The sequence below is a fragment of the Heteronotia binoei genome, chromosome 7 (genome assembly GCF_032191835.1).
Source record: "Heteronotia binoei isolate CCM8104 ecotype False Entrance Well chromosome 7, APGP_CSIRO_Hbin_v1, whole genome shotgun sequence".
NCBI lineage: Eukaryota > Metazoa > Chordata > Lepidosauria > Squamata > Gekkonidae > Heteronotia > Heteronotia binoei.
The window spans coordinates 86,465,674-86,482,529 of record NC_083229.1 but is presented as its reverse complement, the minus strand read 5'-3'; the positions used below and the strand labels follow the sequence as shown (position 1 = coordinate 86,482,529).

At 41.1% G+C, this 16,856-nt stretch overlaps 1 protein-coding gene across 18 annotated transcripts in view; it reads right to left on the bottom strand.

The window, feature by feature from the left end:
* Nucleotides 1-16,856, bottom strand: part of PTPRM (protein tyrosine phosphatase receptor type M) — a 792,664-nt gene that overhangs the window by 280,130 nt on the left and 495,678 nt on the right. For 12 of the 18 annotated variants that reach the window (XM_060243981.1, XM_060243978.1, XM_060243979.1 and 9 more), the window contains exon 14: nucleotides 4,502-4,576. The exons of the other annotated variants lie outside the window; for them this stretch is intronic. In XM_060243981.1, the coding sequence (XP_060099964.1) occupies nucleotides 4,502-4,576 (75 nt within the window). The remainder of the gene's footprint in view (nucleotides 1-4,501; nucleotides 4,577-16,856) is intronic. 18 annotated transcript variants of the gene reach the window in all.

The following is a 16,856-nucleotide window of genomic DNA, read 5'->3' as shown; positions in this document are numbered from 1 at the left end:
CCCCCCTCCTCCTCCCCACCTTGTCTATTGAATAGTAGGTGCAGCTGCATAACAATCCCTGAATGAGCTCCACCACCTATTTTTCTATAAAATGACCCCTGATCCACCCAATATGGCCAATAAACCAATCTCCACACTATTATATGCAGATGATATGGTTATTCTATATTACTCTGAAGTAAGGATCAGAAGAGCCCTTTGGTCACTTATGGCTTCCTGCAAAGAGGAACATTTAACAATAAATCTTTTGAAGACCAAAATTCTTGTTTTCTCTAAAAGATTTATCAAACAGCCATGAGACTGAACAAGTTAAAGTGTTCAGATATTTGTAGTGTTCCAACTGTCTGGCGCATGGACAGCTTAGCCTTCCCATGTAATTGAGTTTGCCCAAAAGCAGCAATAGAAACTTTAAGATTCTTGTTTACAAAAGGGGATTCTCACATACCATATGCATTGAAAGTCTTTCAGGGCGAGGTGGTACCCCAGTTAAGGTATGGTTCACAGACACGTCTGTATAGTGATTACTGTAAACTAGAACCAATTCAATCCGAATTCCTCAGAACCTTATTTGGAGTACCTCCTTGTATACTCAAGTGCCCAGGTTCCTCCTTGTACACCCAAGCAGGATTGGTTCCGCTTGAAGCATATATCTGGTTCCAAGCTATATGCTTCCGGCTCAAGTTCTCTCCTCCAAATTAACTTTCTTAATCCTTTTAGACAATTTTCACTCAAGATGGGTGAGAGCAGTAGAGAACAAACGAAAACTATTTGGTTTCTCCAGAGCAGTCTTACTGCATCTTGGGTATTCAAGAGCCAAAGCATTAATCAGAGACTATAGGATACTGCCCTTCAAGTCAACACATCATTCTGCTCCAGCAGTGGGGAACTGCAACAAAATTTTTGTTCCATCAAATTACCTTCATACATTAGAGTTCCCAAACACTTCAGAGCCTTCACTCTGTTTTAATGTCCTTCCATCTGCCCTTCTTGAAGGGAGCTACGCACCTATCCTATATGTATAATGTTTCTGGCCATATCAGTCTGGAATGGTAGAAACAATTGAACAAGTCTTCTTATACTGCTGATTTTATAATAACATTCAGAATATATACATTACCTCAACTCTCTCCAAATACCCAGGCAGATTAAATGATTTTAATACTCTTTTTCTTGCCAATTGTTTTAATGAAACCAGCCTTAACGTAGCAAGGTTCTGTGCTAAGAAGGTGGTATAGTATTTTAATAATTTTATTCTTAATATTAATTGAATGTTTTCTGTACAGAATATCTGTTTTATGCATCCAGTGTGTAATATATTTTGTTGATTTTCTTGACTGCTGATCTCAAATCATAATAAACCAAGTCAGGTCAAATATGGATAATAGAAACTTGGTAGAATATTAGGCGTGACTGGCTTAATGATTATGTATCGCATGAAAATACTACAAATATACTTATAGGTAGGCATCATAACATGGGTCAGAGCTGCCCACCCCCCAGGCATTAAAAGTGGTCATGTTAAAGGTGGTTCTTGTGTAGAACCAGTGGGCAAATTCCATAGATTTCAGCAATGCTAAACAGACTCCAGTATTTTGTTGTAACAGGGTTCTGGATCAGGCTGCTTAAAAACATTCACATTTATACTTAAGAAAGGTTCTGTATCATGGAATACATTTCAAGACTGCAGCCACTTGTATGGAATCTGTAAAACTGTTACTGCAAAAATACGTGAATTACAAATATTTTCAGGCTATTATATATGAATGTGCTAATCGATTCTGCTATCTTCAGCTAACCATTCTGCTGTTTATCCGACAAAGCTGTAGAGCTGCCTCAGCAACAATCCATGTGGTACTAATTTAGATCATGTTTCACTGAAGGTACTTAACAGCTACCATACCTCTTGAAGCAACAACAACAAAAAAAACCTATCACTTTTTAATATACAAGAGGGAAAGAGGATTGCAGAGAGGAAAAGCAACCTTGCATGGTAATGCAAGTGGGGAATTGGGAAATACATATGGTCTGCAGCAGCCTTCCATCTGGCACAGGACTTCTTCCTCACTAGTAGAAAATGTTCTTTAGGTAAAGATTTCTTCTTCTGATTTGGAACACATTACCTTTGCTTTAAAAATCCACCAAGCCAGATATCTAGTGCCAAAACAATGGCAAACACTTTGCTCCCTGCCACTTCCCAGGTTCTAGTATCTGGCAGTCTGAGCAGTCATCACTTTTTACCAAAGAAAACTAATCTAACAAATTTCCGTAAGAGCAATTCTTCTCATCTATCAGGATAAGAACATCTCCTCAAATACCATAATTTCCTGGAATAAATATCTCCATATACTATTTGCATCCTACACTACCTCAATATCAACATTTAGATTTACCTCAGGTAATTCAACTAGCAAATTTTGAAGGTGTCAGTAAAACAAAGGGACAAGTCTAGGTTCTGGTATTATGGTGCAACACAAAGAGCTAACAATGCTGCAGAATAATCCATCAGGCTCCATTTCCAATATGGATATTATACTTTTGCAGTACAATATCTGGGAAACTCCTTCTACAATAATTTCAATTTAATTTTCATAGCACAAAATTTCCTTAAGCAAATTCTTATTCTTGCTGTTCAAAGGGATGCAGCTGAATAACAACTCAAAGAAACTTGTCAAAAATTTTACAAAGTGCTTTGGCAAAACTGGCAGGCTTTCTGCCCAAGAGGTGAAAGTGGCAGAGGTTGTACCTCTTTCATTCTTTCCCCCATACATTGAAGAGCTCAAGACTGTCAATTTTATCTTTGTGGCAGGACTAGTTGTTTATACACTGAAAATTGTAGGCAAAGATTGCATTTCTCCAAGGAGCCTGATTAAAGCCTCTTTCTTGTAGATTTCAGTCTTGTAGTATTACAGTTCTTCCTACTTATGGCAGATATGGGAAATCTAGTTTCACTGCTCCTCTTCACAATTTTCATTCAGATATAAAGATCTTGCTAGCAACTTGCGAGGATTGGTGGCTGCATGAAAAACTATTGTTGCAGCAAGTGAAGGGCGGGAGAAGAATAACTTTTCCTGGGGGCTGGAGAGCCTCCTGCATGTGTAGAATTTGAAGGTATCAAATGGTGATGATCAGGAATCATTTTGTAGAAAAGTAGGTGGTGGAGCTCATTAGCATATCCCTCCCCCAACCAAAAGCAATCTGATGCAAGAAAGGGGAGTCCCAGACCAGCAAGGCCTGTTTGGACTGGCTAGAGATCCAGCAAACCCAAGTAGGCTTTGCTTGCCTGGGGATCTCCTGGGCCACCCTGCCCCAGTCAAAAGGCCAGCATGCCACCTGCTGCCCAAAATCAAATAAGAAGTGGAGAAAGGGTGGCACGGGCTTCTCCAGGGGTTAAGGAGGGCTGCTGGTGGCGGGCGCAGCCTCTGGTGGCTGGCTGGCTGTTCTCCTAATCCAGGGATTTGTTATGCAGCTGCACCTACTACTCAATGGACAAGGTAGGTGGGGAGGAAGAGGGGGAACCGTCAGAAAAGTTCAGGAGCTATGCTCCTGTGAGCTCCTGCTGAATCTAAAGCCTGGTGATGATGGAAAGTGCCATCAAGTCTCAGTCAATACATGGTAACAGCATGCAGTTTTCAAGGAAGATATGTTCACAGGTAAACGTTTGCCATTGCCTGCCTCTGCATTGCAGCCCTGGACTTCCTTGCTGATATCCCATCCAAGTACTAACCAGGATTGACCCTGGTATGCTTCTGAGATCTGAAAAGATCGGGCTAGCCTGGGCAGGGCAGATATCCTATAAACAGTATTGATTTATTTAAAAGATTTATGCACTGCCTCTTTAGAGACCTGCTCAAAGTTTTTGTAGGCAGTTGAAATAATGAGAGGGAATAAAGGAAAGCTCCACAGGAAAGGAACCTGTTCTGCATATTCCTGCAAAGAAGTAACCACACTTTTTGATCTCTCAAAATAGTGAATAGCTCTAACTATTGTTTTTAAAATCCTATTAATCATTTTTGTTCATTCTTGGTCCGACAGACTTAAAAAACTCTATCAGACCTGTTCACTAAATTTAATTTACTAATTAAGTGCTTCGTGAAATTTGTACCCCAAACTATATATCATATCTGCAGAACACGTATGTAACAAAATACTACCTTTAAAAAAAGTCTATATATGTTGAAATACTACATTACACTAACTAATGGAAAAATGTATCTATGACCTGAAAAATATGTTAACAGCAGGAAAGCAAAGGAAAACAAAATTATTTGAAAGGGCTAACCCCAAAACTCAAATACACAATGAAACATGCCATGAAACGGTTTTACACAGATGAATACAGGAATTCAAATCCTATGGTGTTCAGCACATTGCTCATCACCAAAACCCTGAAGTATGGTGAACAAACTATAAGCAACAAATGACAAGGATATGGAGGGCAAAGAAGCCAAAAGAAGTTATATGGAAATGGGTATGACGACTTTTCTATATTTGAGTGTCTGACCTGTTAGTTGGTCGTCGCCTGCAGCAGGGGCGATGCGAATGTATGGTGTTGTAAGCTGAGTCACGATTATCGCAGCTAAGGCAAAGGAAGATTTCCAGGTCAGCATGCATGAGGGGAAAAAAAAAGCCAGACTGAAGCTAAGCTAGCAAGAAACAATTTGTTCAGATGTTATTGTTTCAACTCCTTACAAATGGAGATCAAGAGAGAGAGAAAGAGAGAGAGAGAAAGAGGTTAAGTTGATGCACACTTCTAAATTGATTCTTCCATTCAGTCATTTAAATAAGCATACAACTAGATAAGACAACAGTTAATGTGAATCAGGTTGTACTTACAGTGAGCTAGGAGCCATTTTTAAGATCATGGCTGCTAGAAAAAATGCAATAACAAGCACTGATATGGCCGCTGGCTCTGCATGTGCCCACAGTCCAGTTCTCATCAGCCTTTGTATACCTGGTTGTATATTCTATATGTGACTGAATGGAAGATTTGAACCAGCCATCAATTTTGTAATACTTATCAGCTCTGCATGAAAACTTGCTCCAATAAAGAAATGAACAAACAATTAAAAACTGAACATTCTAAGCACTTTAAATGAAATATCACATTAGATATATGGATGGATTGCCTTCGCTGGGTTGTCTCGGAATAAAATCAAGATTTTTTAGGTAGAGCTCCTACAGTGCTAGCGGAACCATCTCTACTGCTGCATAAACTTTTGTTATTTCAGTAATGCTTGTCTTACAATTACAGAGATAAAACACTGATCCTAACTTTATTTTGTTAAATATTACAACAAATTTTCCTTTTTAAAATGAAGGAAGGTATCATACAGACGACTTTAAATCCAATTCACAAACATTTTCTCTGACACACCAAACTAGAGCTCTGATCTACTTTTCATGTGGAGCTTGAAAGACAGAAGCTGTGTCTTCTGCTAAAGGAAAGGGCAATCGCCTGCAAACCAACCTTGTCCTGACTTCATCTATAGACTTAGAAGGCAGGTTTAAGCCTTTATGTACTTTGCCCTATGCAAGAATGCTGAGGGCCTCAGAATGTGCTGCCCTTTCACCTCCTTCCTGGAATACACATTTGGGGTAACAAGCTAAGGTAAACATCAGTCTCATTATTCTGCACGTTGTTAGTCAATGATTGTGTACAGAGGAATAAAGCAACACAACCACTGTCTCGGAGACACAGACAGACTGGTGCGATGAATCTCAACCCTGAGTCGTGTGACATTCCTACAAGTGGTGCAGAGAACAGGGACCCCTCTCATCAACGCCTGGCATAGGTCCCTTGAGTGCACTCCAGCATTCTAAACAACCCCTTCATTGGTGAGTATGGGAGGACAGTTCTCGCAAACCCAGCAGAAACATTTGGAGGAGCTGCGGTTCCTCATTCTGAAGTACGGCGGGTCCGTGACTTCTAGGCAACTTAAGACTCTCTTACAAGAGATCAGTAAGCAATGCCCCTGGTACCTGGAGGGAGGTTCTCTTAAACTTCGGGACTGGGAGAAGATAGGGAACACCTTTCATACAGAGCCTCGAGCTTCTGTTGAACTGCTGCAGGTCTGGCATCAATGCAGGCATGCAGTAGAGAAATTTATGCCTGTTTCTAACACAAGCCAGCTCTCCAAAGATTGTCCCCTAACATGCAATGGTGTCCAACTTGTGCCTCCTGCCCCTCCTCTTCTTCCTCCTCCTTTCCCCCCTCCTCTGCCAACAGATTCACCTGTGGGCCCACCATCTAATGCCCCAGGACACATGGTCTGTGAAGTTTTGGAGAAGGAACTTGATCAGGCTAAATTGGAAAATGTTCCAGAATTGGCAGAAATGTTGTCTATTTGCCCTGTACATTTGACAGGGGAAGAGTTGCCTGACTTTTTATCAGTATGCCCAGTAATATATGCACAGAATGAGAATAGGCAACAAATTGTTAACTGTACTGTGGTGCCCCACTCTGTTTTGAGTGAAATTCAAAATGCTATCAGAGATACGGGCATAAGGGGAACCGATGTGCAAAGTCTTTTAGAAGGGCTCTCTAATGGATACACTGTGATTCCTCAAGACTGGAAAAATATGGTGGGAATGATGTTAACTCCTGGACAGTATGTGGTATGGGACAGTGAATATTGTAATTTGGCTAATGTTCAAGGGCGTGGCTCCAATATACTGCTGAACAACTATATGGATCTGGACAGTTCAGCACTATTGAAGCACAAGCTGTGCTCTCTTTTGCAACCCTTGCTATAATATCTAAAGGCGCTTTGCAGGCCTTTGCCAAGGTACCTATAGAAGGGAAATCAGCCCATAGTTTTGCAACTGTCAAAAGCCACAAGAGTCCTATTTAGACTTTATCAACTGTCTTCAGGTAGCAATCAAAAGACAGGTTGATAATCCAGATGCAGCAGGAGAATTGATTATGAAATTGGCTAAGGAAAATGCTAATTTGGATTCAGAAAGAGCCCCGTGGTGCAGAGTGTTAAAGCTGCAGTACTGCAGTCTTGAGCTCTGCTCACGGCCTGAGTTTGATCCTGGTGGAAACTACGTTCAGGTAGCTGCCTCAAGGTTACTTCCATCCTTCCTAGGTTGGTCAAATGAGTACCCAGTTTGCTGGGGGAAAAGTGTAAAAGACACACTTTACTTTGCAACAGCACTCAGTGCAGTAGGCTGAAAGTGCTGCTAGAGAAATGGCCTTTCAGCTCTATTTACAAAGGTCTTTCAACTTAATAGTTCACACCTTACATGCATTTAATTTGATTCATCAACTTCCTGGTGCATGTATCACTTCTCAAATTGACCGTCAAATTTGATTGGCTATATTTTTAACCTTGCAGTTTTTAATTTCTTGCTGTGCATTACCCAATTTTTGTTTTGCTACTATTCCAAGCCATTCTGATCTTCCTGGCTTGATTGCTCAGGGTGATGCATGCTGATAAGGCTTAAAAAGTGTTACCTCTCTATTTACTAATCCCTCTCTCAGTCATAGCTATTTTCACCAGAATGCCAAAGCATTTGTCAAACAGTTCTCATTACCTTTTGATCAGGTCAATGGTACACCCAGTCCAACACTCTGTGTCATACAGTGACCAATATATGTGTCAGTTTGGTGTAGTGGTTAAGTGTGTGGACTCTTATCTGGGAGAGCCAGGTTTGATTCCCCACTCCTCCAATCACAACTACTAGAATGGCTTTGGATCAGCCATAACTCTGGCAGAGGTTGTCCTTGAAAGGGCAGCTGCTGTGAGAATCCTCTCAGCCCCACCCAACTCACAAGGTGTCTGTTGTGGGGGAGGGAGATAAAGGAGAGTGTAAGCCGCTCTGCAGCTCTTGAGTGGAGGGCAGAATATAAATCCAATGCCTTCTTCTATACACATACACACACACACACATAGGTATATATATATACACACACACACACACACACACACACACATATATATATACACACACTGTGGCTAATAATAACTGATGGACTTCTGCTCCATATTTGAATCCAATCCCCTCTTGGGGCTGGCTATGCTTGTAGCTGCCACCACCTCCTGTGGCAGTGAATTCCACATGTTAATCACCCTTTGGGTGAAGAAGTACTTCCTTTTATCTGTTTTAACCTTACTGCTAAGCAATTTCATTGAATGCCCACAAATTTTTGTATTGTGAGAAAGGGAGAAAAGTACTTCTTTCTCTACTTTCTCCATCCCATGCATTATCTTGTAAACCTCTTATCATGTCACCCCGCAGTCAATGTTTCTCCAAGCCAAAGAGCCCCAAGTGTTTTAACCTTTCTTCATAGGGAAAGTGTTCCCGAACAAGCTTTGGCAAATTGATGTTACCTATATAGTTTCCTTGAAACCCTGGTACTGTGTTCATGTTTGCATAGACAAGTACTCTGGATATCTTTGGGCTACTGACCACTGTGGTGAAGCCACAAAACATGTCATGGCTCACCTTATTTCTGCCTTTGTGGTAATGGGTCGTCTGCAACTGTTGAAAACTGATAACACCTCAGCATATAGTTTTTTCTGAATTTGTTGCTTTTTGTACACAATGGAACATTCAAATCCAGCATGGCATTGCATATAATTCCACAGGTCAAGCTGTTGTGAAACATGCTAATCAGACATTGAAAACCACTCTTCAAAAACAATTAAAAGGAGTGAAAATGAGGGTTCCTACCCAAATGTGGGTTCAGGAACAATTGAATTTGGTCTTATTAACTTGGCATGGTCCAGTTCCCCTTATTGCCTGGGGGCGCAGGCATGCTCCTGTGTTCTCTCTTACAGGTCCTTTGTGGGTGCCGGCTAAGTGTGTTCGTCCTGCTCATGGCGTGGCATCAGGATCTCCCAAATCCGATTCCCAATGTCAATCTCAGCCTCAAAAGGGAGATGGTGAAACCCACACATCCAGACAGCTCATGATATCACATGGGGGGATGTGAAGCGTCTACCTAATCCAGCTCAACAAATGTTGGAAGAGGCTGGATGAGAGCCATCTCCAGAGAATTTGGTGGCTGCTGTTTTTGCAACTCACAATGAACTCCTTGACTATTTTTTGTTGTTTGTGTTTATGTATTTTGTCTCCTGTCAAGGCTATTAGTTTTGGAGATCTTCAGTTTAATATTTGGGAACGCTTAGCTAACATTAACAATGTTTCACCTTTTTGTTTGACACAACACACCGGTTTACATATGTTATTAAGAACCTGTCTAATTCCTGTTTGCAAGGCTCCAGGCACTGATACAGCTCTTGGTAAATGTTTAAATGAATCCCAAATCTCTTATGCAACTCTACCCAACTAGGGCATTCCCACCTATAAGCTTCCAGTGGATGCCTTAACTCTATGTACCCCATATGTGGCTAACCATGAAAATCTTACTTGTGCACCGATGGTAAATTGCTCCCACCATAAGCCATTGCACAGTTGCCTGCAAACAGGTGCCCCTTTGTGGAAATGTAATGCAACAATTAATGTAACCAATAATCATGGCTATATTCCCTTACCACCTGGTTGGTTTTTCTCTTGCTTCCATTGAACTTATATTCCTGCTAATATATCTCTTTTCTGAATGTTGTTTAAGTTGCCTTGCTGTAGTGTTGCTTCCAAGATCCTGGCTTATGGAACCCTCTGCCTCACGCATTAGCAGAGAAACTGTCCCCTTAGACTCAGTGATTCTTCTGATACAGCATTATTATCTCAGGCTGAATATGTGTGTTGTTTACAAGAATATGTAAACTGTCAAGAGAAGAATATACCTTGCAAACCAATCATGCATATGTATTAGCAAACCAATTGGAACAATACACCCCTTTATTACAATCAGAGAGTGATGGTGAGGGGTTAGAATGTTTTTGACGCATCTTAAAAAACAAAAGATGAAGGAAGGGTCAATGGTCCGGCACACCAACCTTGTTTCGACTTCATCTAAAGACTCAGAGGGCAGTTTTTAAAAAATAAAAACAAAAGAGTGAGATGAAGGAAAGGGCAAAGGTCTGGCAAACCAACCTGGTCCTGACTTCATCTATAGACTTAGAAGGCAGGCTTAAGCCTTTATGTACTTTGCTCTATGCAAGAATGCTGTAGGCCTCAGAATGTGCTGCTCTTTCACCTCCTTCCTGGAATACACATTTGGGGTAACAAGCTACCGTAAACATCGGTCTCATTATTCTGCATGTTGTTAGTCAATGATTGCGTACAGAGGAATGTATAAGAATAAAGCAACGCAACCACTGTCTCGGAGACATAGACAGACTGGTGCGATGAACCTCAACCCTGAGTCGTGTGACATTCCTACACTCTTCCAGTCAGTCCCAACATGAACATACATGAAAACTATCCTGTAAGAAATTACTTGCATGTTAATTGACATTTAATGGTTTGGGAAACTTTGTAGTGCTATACAGTTATTTTTATGTAGCACTTTTAACAGCAATTTCATAGAGAAGGTACTTCTAAATGTTTACATATGTGAAATGAATTATGTTCACAAGATATAGTAAAACATTTAAGAGGTCAGATCCAACATGCAACATAAAAGAAATGAAGCAATGAAAATGCAAAAACACGGGCACACATACACAACACAACCTATGAATTAAGGGAAAGGATCATAGGAAAGCTGGCAGATTTACATAGAACAGCCTGGGCATAGGCAGATATGTGGCAATGAATGAGGAAAGGAGATTACCCATCATCTGCAGACAATTAAACTCAAAATTGCTGCTGCATAATATTTTGAAATATCTCTATGCAACACTGAAAGACTTTTTTGTAGGAACTGTTAACAGCACTGTTGCTACAGTATTTAAAAAAGGGATAATAACCCCTTTTTTCTATAAATTGATAGAAAAATTTCTACTGTTGCTACCTTAAAACAATAACAGTCTATTGTGGTCTGAGAAACTGAAACAGGAGAAATAAAAAAAATGGAAATTTTGGCAGAAAAAACGAAAAACACCCGATACAGTTATAGTATTAATATCTAGGTTCACTGCTAACTCTTAATAATATGATTTCTAAATTATGCAACAGAGACGTTTATACATCCTTAGGGACCACACTGTGCCCTAATACTGAGAATCTGTATGCTACAACTCTAGAGCAGAGGTGTCAAATATATGGCCCATGGGCTTTAATTTGGCCTGCCAGCAGGGAGGAGCAGCAGATGTGGAGCCATGTGGCTCTTCCAGGGTGTGCGTTTGTGTGCATGTGTGTAGCAGCAAGCAAGAGGGAGAGAAGTCTCATTCCCGCCCAGCCACATATGTGCCTTTAAATCTTGGCGCTGCTGCCTTCCTCCTATGGGATTGATTACCTTCATGGGAGCCTTTTCAGAGAGAGACTCAGGCATGTGCCCTTCCCCATCTCTTTTAGTATCATTTGGAGGCTGCCTGCCTAATTGTCCTTTTCCTGTCTGCTCTCAGAAGTTCCTCTCTTTGCCCCTTCCTGCTGGCTGCATGTGGCTGGAGGTGCTGAGCGTGCTGTGTTTTCCAGCCATTTCCAAACACCACCCACCTCTTCAGATCTTCATCAATGCACCGGGCTGCCAGAGCCCTGGCTGGAAGGGAAGGCAGGTATTTGTTTCAGAGAGGTCATACATGCAAACTGTTGGAATTGGAGTTCATTGTTTTATTTTGGCTGCAGAAGTAATCCCGACTTAATAACATGGTATTTTCTTATAAGTAGATCTTAGGCCTGCTCCCTGAATCTCTTATTGATGTACTGATGAAAGCAGTACAAAGGAAACACTTTACTTTTCGATAGTTTTATCCTGCTTCATTTGTTGCTTAGCTTAAAATGGCTCATACAGTATCTTGAAAATTTAACACAGCAAAGAACAGATTTTTTTTTTTTTAAATCAAATGTGCCTTCATTGTTGAGAGCAAGTAGAATATAAAAATCAGCTACTCCAGTCACTGTAGGGCCAAGAAAGCTGCTTGGGTTGTAGTGAGTGAGTAGGTTCGGAGCCACATGGCTCTTTTCATGTGTGGAGGAGGGGGGAGCAGGCAAGAGGAAGGGAAGTCTCTTTCCCGCCTTGCTAGGCACATGTCTTTTAATCTCAGCCCTGCTGCCCTCCTCCTGTGTCTTAAATTAACCGGCTTATTGGGAAACGTTTCTGAGGAAGACTCAGGTGCATTCCCCCCCCCCCCGCTCTCTTTCAGCATCAGTTGGAGGCTGGCTGCCTGACCGCCTAGTTACCCCTCTTCTGTGTGCTCTGGAAAGTGCCTCTCTTTGCCTCTTACTGCTGGCTGCTGCTGGCTGGTGGTACTGAGCATGTTGGTGCCTGTTCTTTCCAGCTGATTTCAAACACCCCACCTCTTTGCGTCTTCATCAGTGAACTCATTGCCAAACCCATGGCTGGAAGGGAAGGCAGGTATTTGTTTCAAAGAGGTTGTACAGGCTTGTAAAGTTCATAATGGCCAGCCATTTCATGTTTTTCCCTGGTGGCCCAGCCCCACAAAGTTCCATTTATGTCATATTTGGTCCTCATAACAAATTAATTTGACACCTCTGCCCTAGAGTATTGTGATACAGCATATTCTTGATCACATTTGACAGGGCAGTCAATAGCCATCAACGTCCCCCAGACAAATATTCCACCTGCCCTCCATATGACTGATTCAAACTATGAGTCTAATTTTGTAATTTCATATTTGTACATACATGTATACGTGTATCAATATAGGACACACTTTTACTTTCATGAAGTAGGGCTGTAGAAGCATTGTATCACAATAAATCTTTAGTAAATAAATCAGTAAGAAATCTATTTAAGTTTACCCTTGTACCTTTAGTTAGGGGCAAATTTATTCTGTTGTGGTGCTGGGTTAGAAATACTGGGATAATTGGGATTGATTTTGCTGACATATTTTGTAAAAAAAAGACTGTGTCAACATGTAACAGTTTCTACAGTACCCAAATGGCATTTATAAAGGGATATGAGATGTCCCATCACTAGAACCACTACCACCCACTGCTGGAACAGTGCTTAAAATGTTATTAAATCTAATTAATGTGGCATTGGAGGAGGAATTCTAACTTCTGTTCCACATATGTAACCACTAAATCAGATTAACATTCAATCACCCTGCATGTAAACAGGGAGGGGTAGAAGCATCCTTACTACTATTAATTCCCCTCCCCAGTTCTGTTCATAATATTAACAAAGGTTTGCTGCTATATACTACTATTAAATACTTCTAAGTTGTCAACCAGGATAGGGAAGAGGATTGAGACCAAAACTGAGAGATAAGAGGGGCATTAGAAAGGGGGCAAAAGAAATGAAGGCATATTATGAAAGGAAGAGAGCAAAATGCAAAAAATTGTGGAAAAGAGGAAGAGGAATAGAGGAAAGGTTGTTTTACTACACATTAGCAAGGAAGATTTGGTTGAGCATACAAAACTATGGAGCTATGAAGGGAAAGGAAGAGGGAAACAGACTGCTGGAAATATCAACCTTGCTAGACGATTGTAGCTTGACAATGAATGTAGCAGCCATGAACTGTGTTTGCTGGTCTTGCCTTGTTTCAGTGTTGGTTTGGTTGATGAGTTCAGCAGAATATGCAAGTGTTTCTGCATCGTCACAGTAAACTTTGCAGAAAAGCTCCATAAGCAGAAAGCAGAAATTTCTATTTACTGTGCTTTGCCTTCCCTGTGTCCCTAGTGGCTGCAGTGCAGAATTGCATTAGAATTGGAATGCAATATGACACTGTCTTCAGGACCCTCCAGTTGACTTGGGCCCAGGGAATTTCCCTCCCCCCCCCCCGAGTCCCTCCCCTCTCTTGGCATTTGATCACTGCATACTTAAGGTAGATAATTACTTTTACAATAAAAGTAAAACTTTAACAACAGCATATCATTGTGAAATTTATTAACTTTACACTCTTTGGTATGCTGTTCTTGTTCACTCTGTTGCAGCCCCATAGCTAGGGGTTGTGGGGGAAGGGGGCGCCGTGGCGGAGGGACCTGTGGGGTGAGAGTAGGAAGCTGGAGAGTTCAGGGGTGTCTCTTGTGTGATTTAAATCATATGGGAGGGGCCACAGGAGCACCCACCACCCCTCGTGCATGATTTAAATTGTGCAGGAGAGAGAGGGAAAAGAGTGGCTTTGGGATAGGGGTGAGCCCCCCCACCAAAAGCTGTCAGAGGCAAGGCCCTGTGGCCCCCTACTTAGCAATAGGTCTTACTCTGCATAACATAATGCTGGATTTTGCTGTGGAAATCACTGCATATAAGAAAGGACAAGTTGGGGGCTTGACTGAAGTCTGAACTGCTTTTATAATGATGTGATGCTGCTTTAATAAGTTCCTGTTTGTTAGACAAAGACATAAAGGAATTTAAGCTTTGACTAAACCAGGATCCAAAGAACTGTTACTGCAAGAGCATTCTTTTGATATATAGATAGGAAAGCTTGTGGACATACCATGTGAGTGATATGTACCGCATACTGGGAGTCTGGCAACTATGGACGGATTCTCCTAATACACATAGTTACCATGTTGTGTGAGAAGGACTGACACACATATTTTGCATACACGTACAACTTCCACATGTGAAAACTAACTTTTGGCTTTTCCAAGGTTCTTGTTTATGCATATTGAAGCTGTCCATGCACGCAAAATACATATATCACTCCTGTTAAGAAACATGATAACTGCACCTACTGTGAGCGAAGAGCGGTAGAAAGACTTTCAGATATCAGGGATTGCTGGCTCCTGATAGGCATCAACATAATATCTGAAAAGGGCTAGAAGAGGAACAGAAGTAGTGGGTTTTATTTTGTTTTCCACTCCGAGAAATGGCTTTTCCTCATCTCTTTTCCATTTGGGAGAGAAAATAACACTAAATTCTTCTGCTGTTCTGTAAATCAGCAGCATTTCTCTTAACCGAGTTGAGAGCTCCTGGATGTTGTGAAGCAGCAGAGGTCAAAAACGACCTGCTCCATAGCTGTGGTATACATTTGATTCAATCCTTTACAGAAACAAACAGTATGTTATAAGATTGTATGCCTCTACATCACTGGTCTTCGATCTTTCCAGTCCTTCAACCTACTTTTAATAATTCCTAGTAGCAGTATAAAGACATAAAAGTACATAATGATAAATTGTGTGGCATCAGAGTCTTGTAAAAGGAAAAGGGTAACCAGAGTTATGATTTCACTAGTGCCAAATTTAGGAGGGCTATGGCAGCAGACTAAGAAATCCAAGGAAAGAAAGAATAAGATAAGCACCAGGAAGAGTACTGCAGTGGGGAACAAGACAAAGATCAAAGCCATGGAGGAATCCTCCATTTGAAATGATCTTGCCCTGTTGTACTGCTGTTCCTCTCATGTCTTTATTAATATGGTCATTGACCAGCACAAGTTTCACTACACACAATAGGTAAGAGAAATAATTTTAATTTAACTCTCACACATAAATTAGCTTATAATGCAACATGCTATTCCTCTTAGTGTGGGCAGAAAAGGCAGCAAAATCTGCTGACTATGGGGGCGGGGGAAAGGGTGATACAGCAAGAATGCCTCAATAGCCCAACTAAGAGTGTTGACTCATAACATCAGTATGCCCCAACTTATGTGGCTTTAGCAAAACCACAACACATGAACTGAAAAGTATGCATCCTGTAAGCTGCCTTGAGCCTGCTGCTCTGCAGGAAGGATGAGATACAAATGAAATAAATATTGATCCAACCACATAACCCACTTAGGACTGTACATATCAATATAGGACAGCGGGGTATTTGCAATTTATTTTCCCATTTAGGGATATGAAAAGAAAGATTGTGTGTGCGTGTGTTGGGGGTGGGGGTTACGGGTTGTCATATAAAACTCTCACCATGCAGAGATACCATTTTTTCTGACAAGAGGATACAACACCTATATTATACACTGATGGGATGCAAAAAAATTCATGTTTGAATGTCATAGAAGAAATGCAAAAACATAAAACATGATTCACTCATACTTGTTTTAGTACTTTCTAGGAGGTCCAAAGCCAGAAGTACGGTAACTTGAAGGCTTTCAATAATATCAGTCTGTGCTGATTATTATTCATCCTACCCTGGGATTTGGCAAGCTGTGAAGGTGCTGGGACTGTAACAGTGAGGACGCCAAGCAGGCCTAATGATCATATTATTTTGAAAAAGGATCAAGAAAGGTTTTTCTAAATAACACTTAACATCTCCAGGCTAAGGAGAGAATAGAAAAAGTTTAGCCCTCTTGCGTGAGGCTGCTGAATTATATTAGTTCATTTAGCCAGTCATTCATGTCAGGATGTGTTACTTTGAATACTATTCATGGGGAGAAGATATCACTACAATGAACTAAAGTAAAGGCTCCTTCTTCTGGCTGCTTCATAATGCTTCAGTGACAAGGGCCTGTTTATATATTGCAAAGTCCATGTTTGTTGAGTGCTGACATAAAGACTTCCAAGCAGATGTTTAATGGGGGTTTTGTGTCTTCCATTGTTAAATGTGCCCTTTTCTCTTTGTGGTCAGGGTGCACAGGCAGAAGCAGTTGCAGCCTTTCCTCCATGCTATTTTCTCCTCTTTAAAGCACTTCATGGAGTTGTTATTAGTTTTGCTACAAAATGTACATGCAACCATATACGTAATGTGAATTCACAAATGAAGTCAATAATTAGGGTTGCCAGGTCTGTTCTGGAAAACAACTGGAGACTTTGGGGGTGGAGCTAGGAGACAGTGAGGTTTGGGGAGGGGATGGGCATCAGCATGGTACAATGCCACAGAGTGCACCCTTGAAAGCAGCTATTTTCTCCAGGGGAGCTGACCTCTGCCAGTTGAGAGGTCAGCTTTAAAAGCAGGAGATCTTCAGACCCCACGTGGCAACCCTATTCCATGGAGCAGT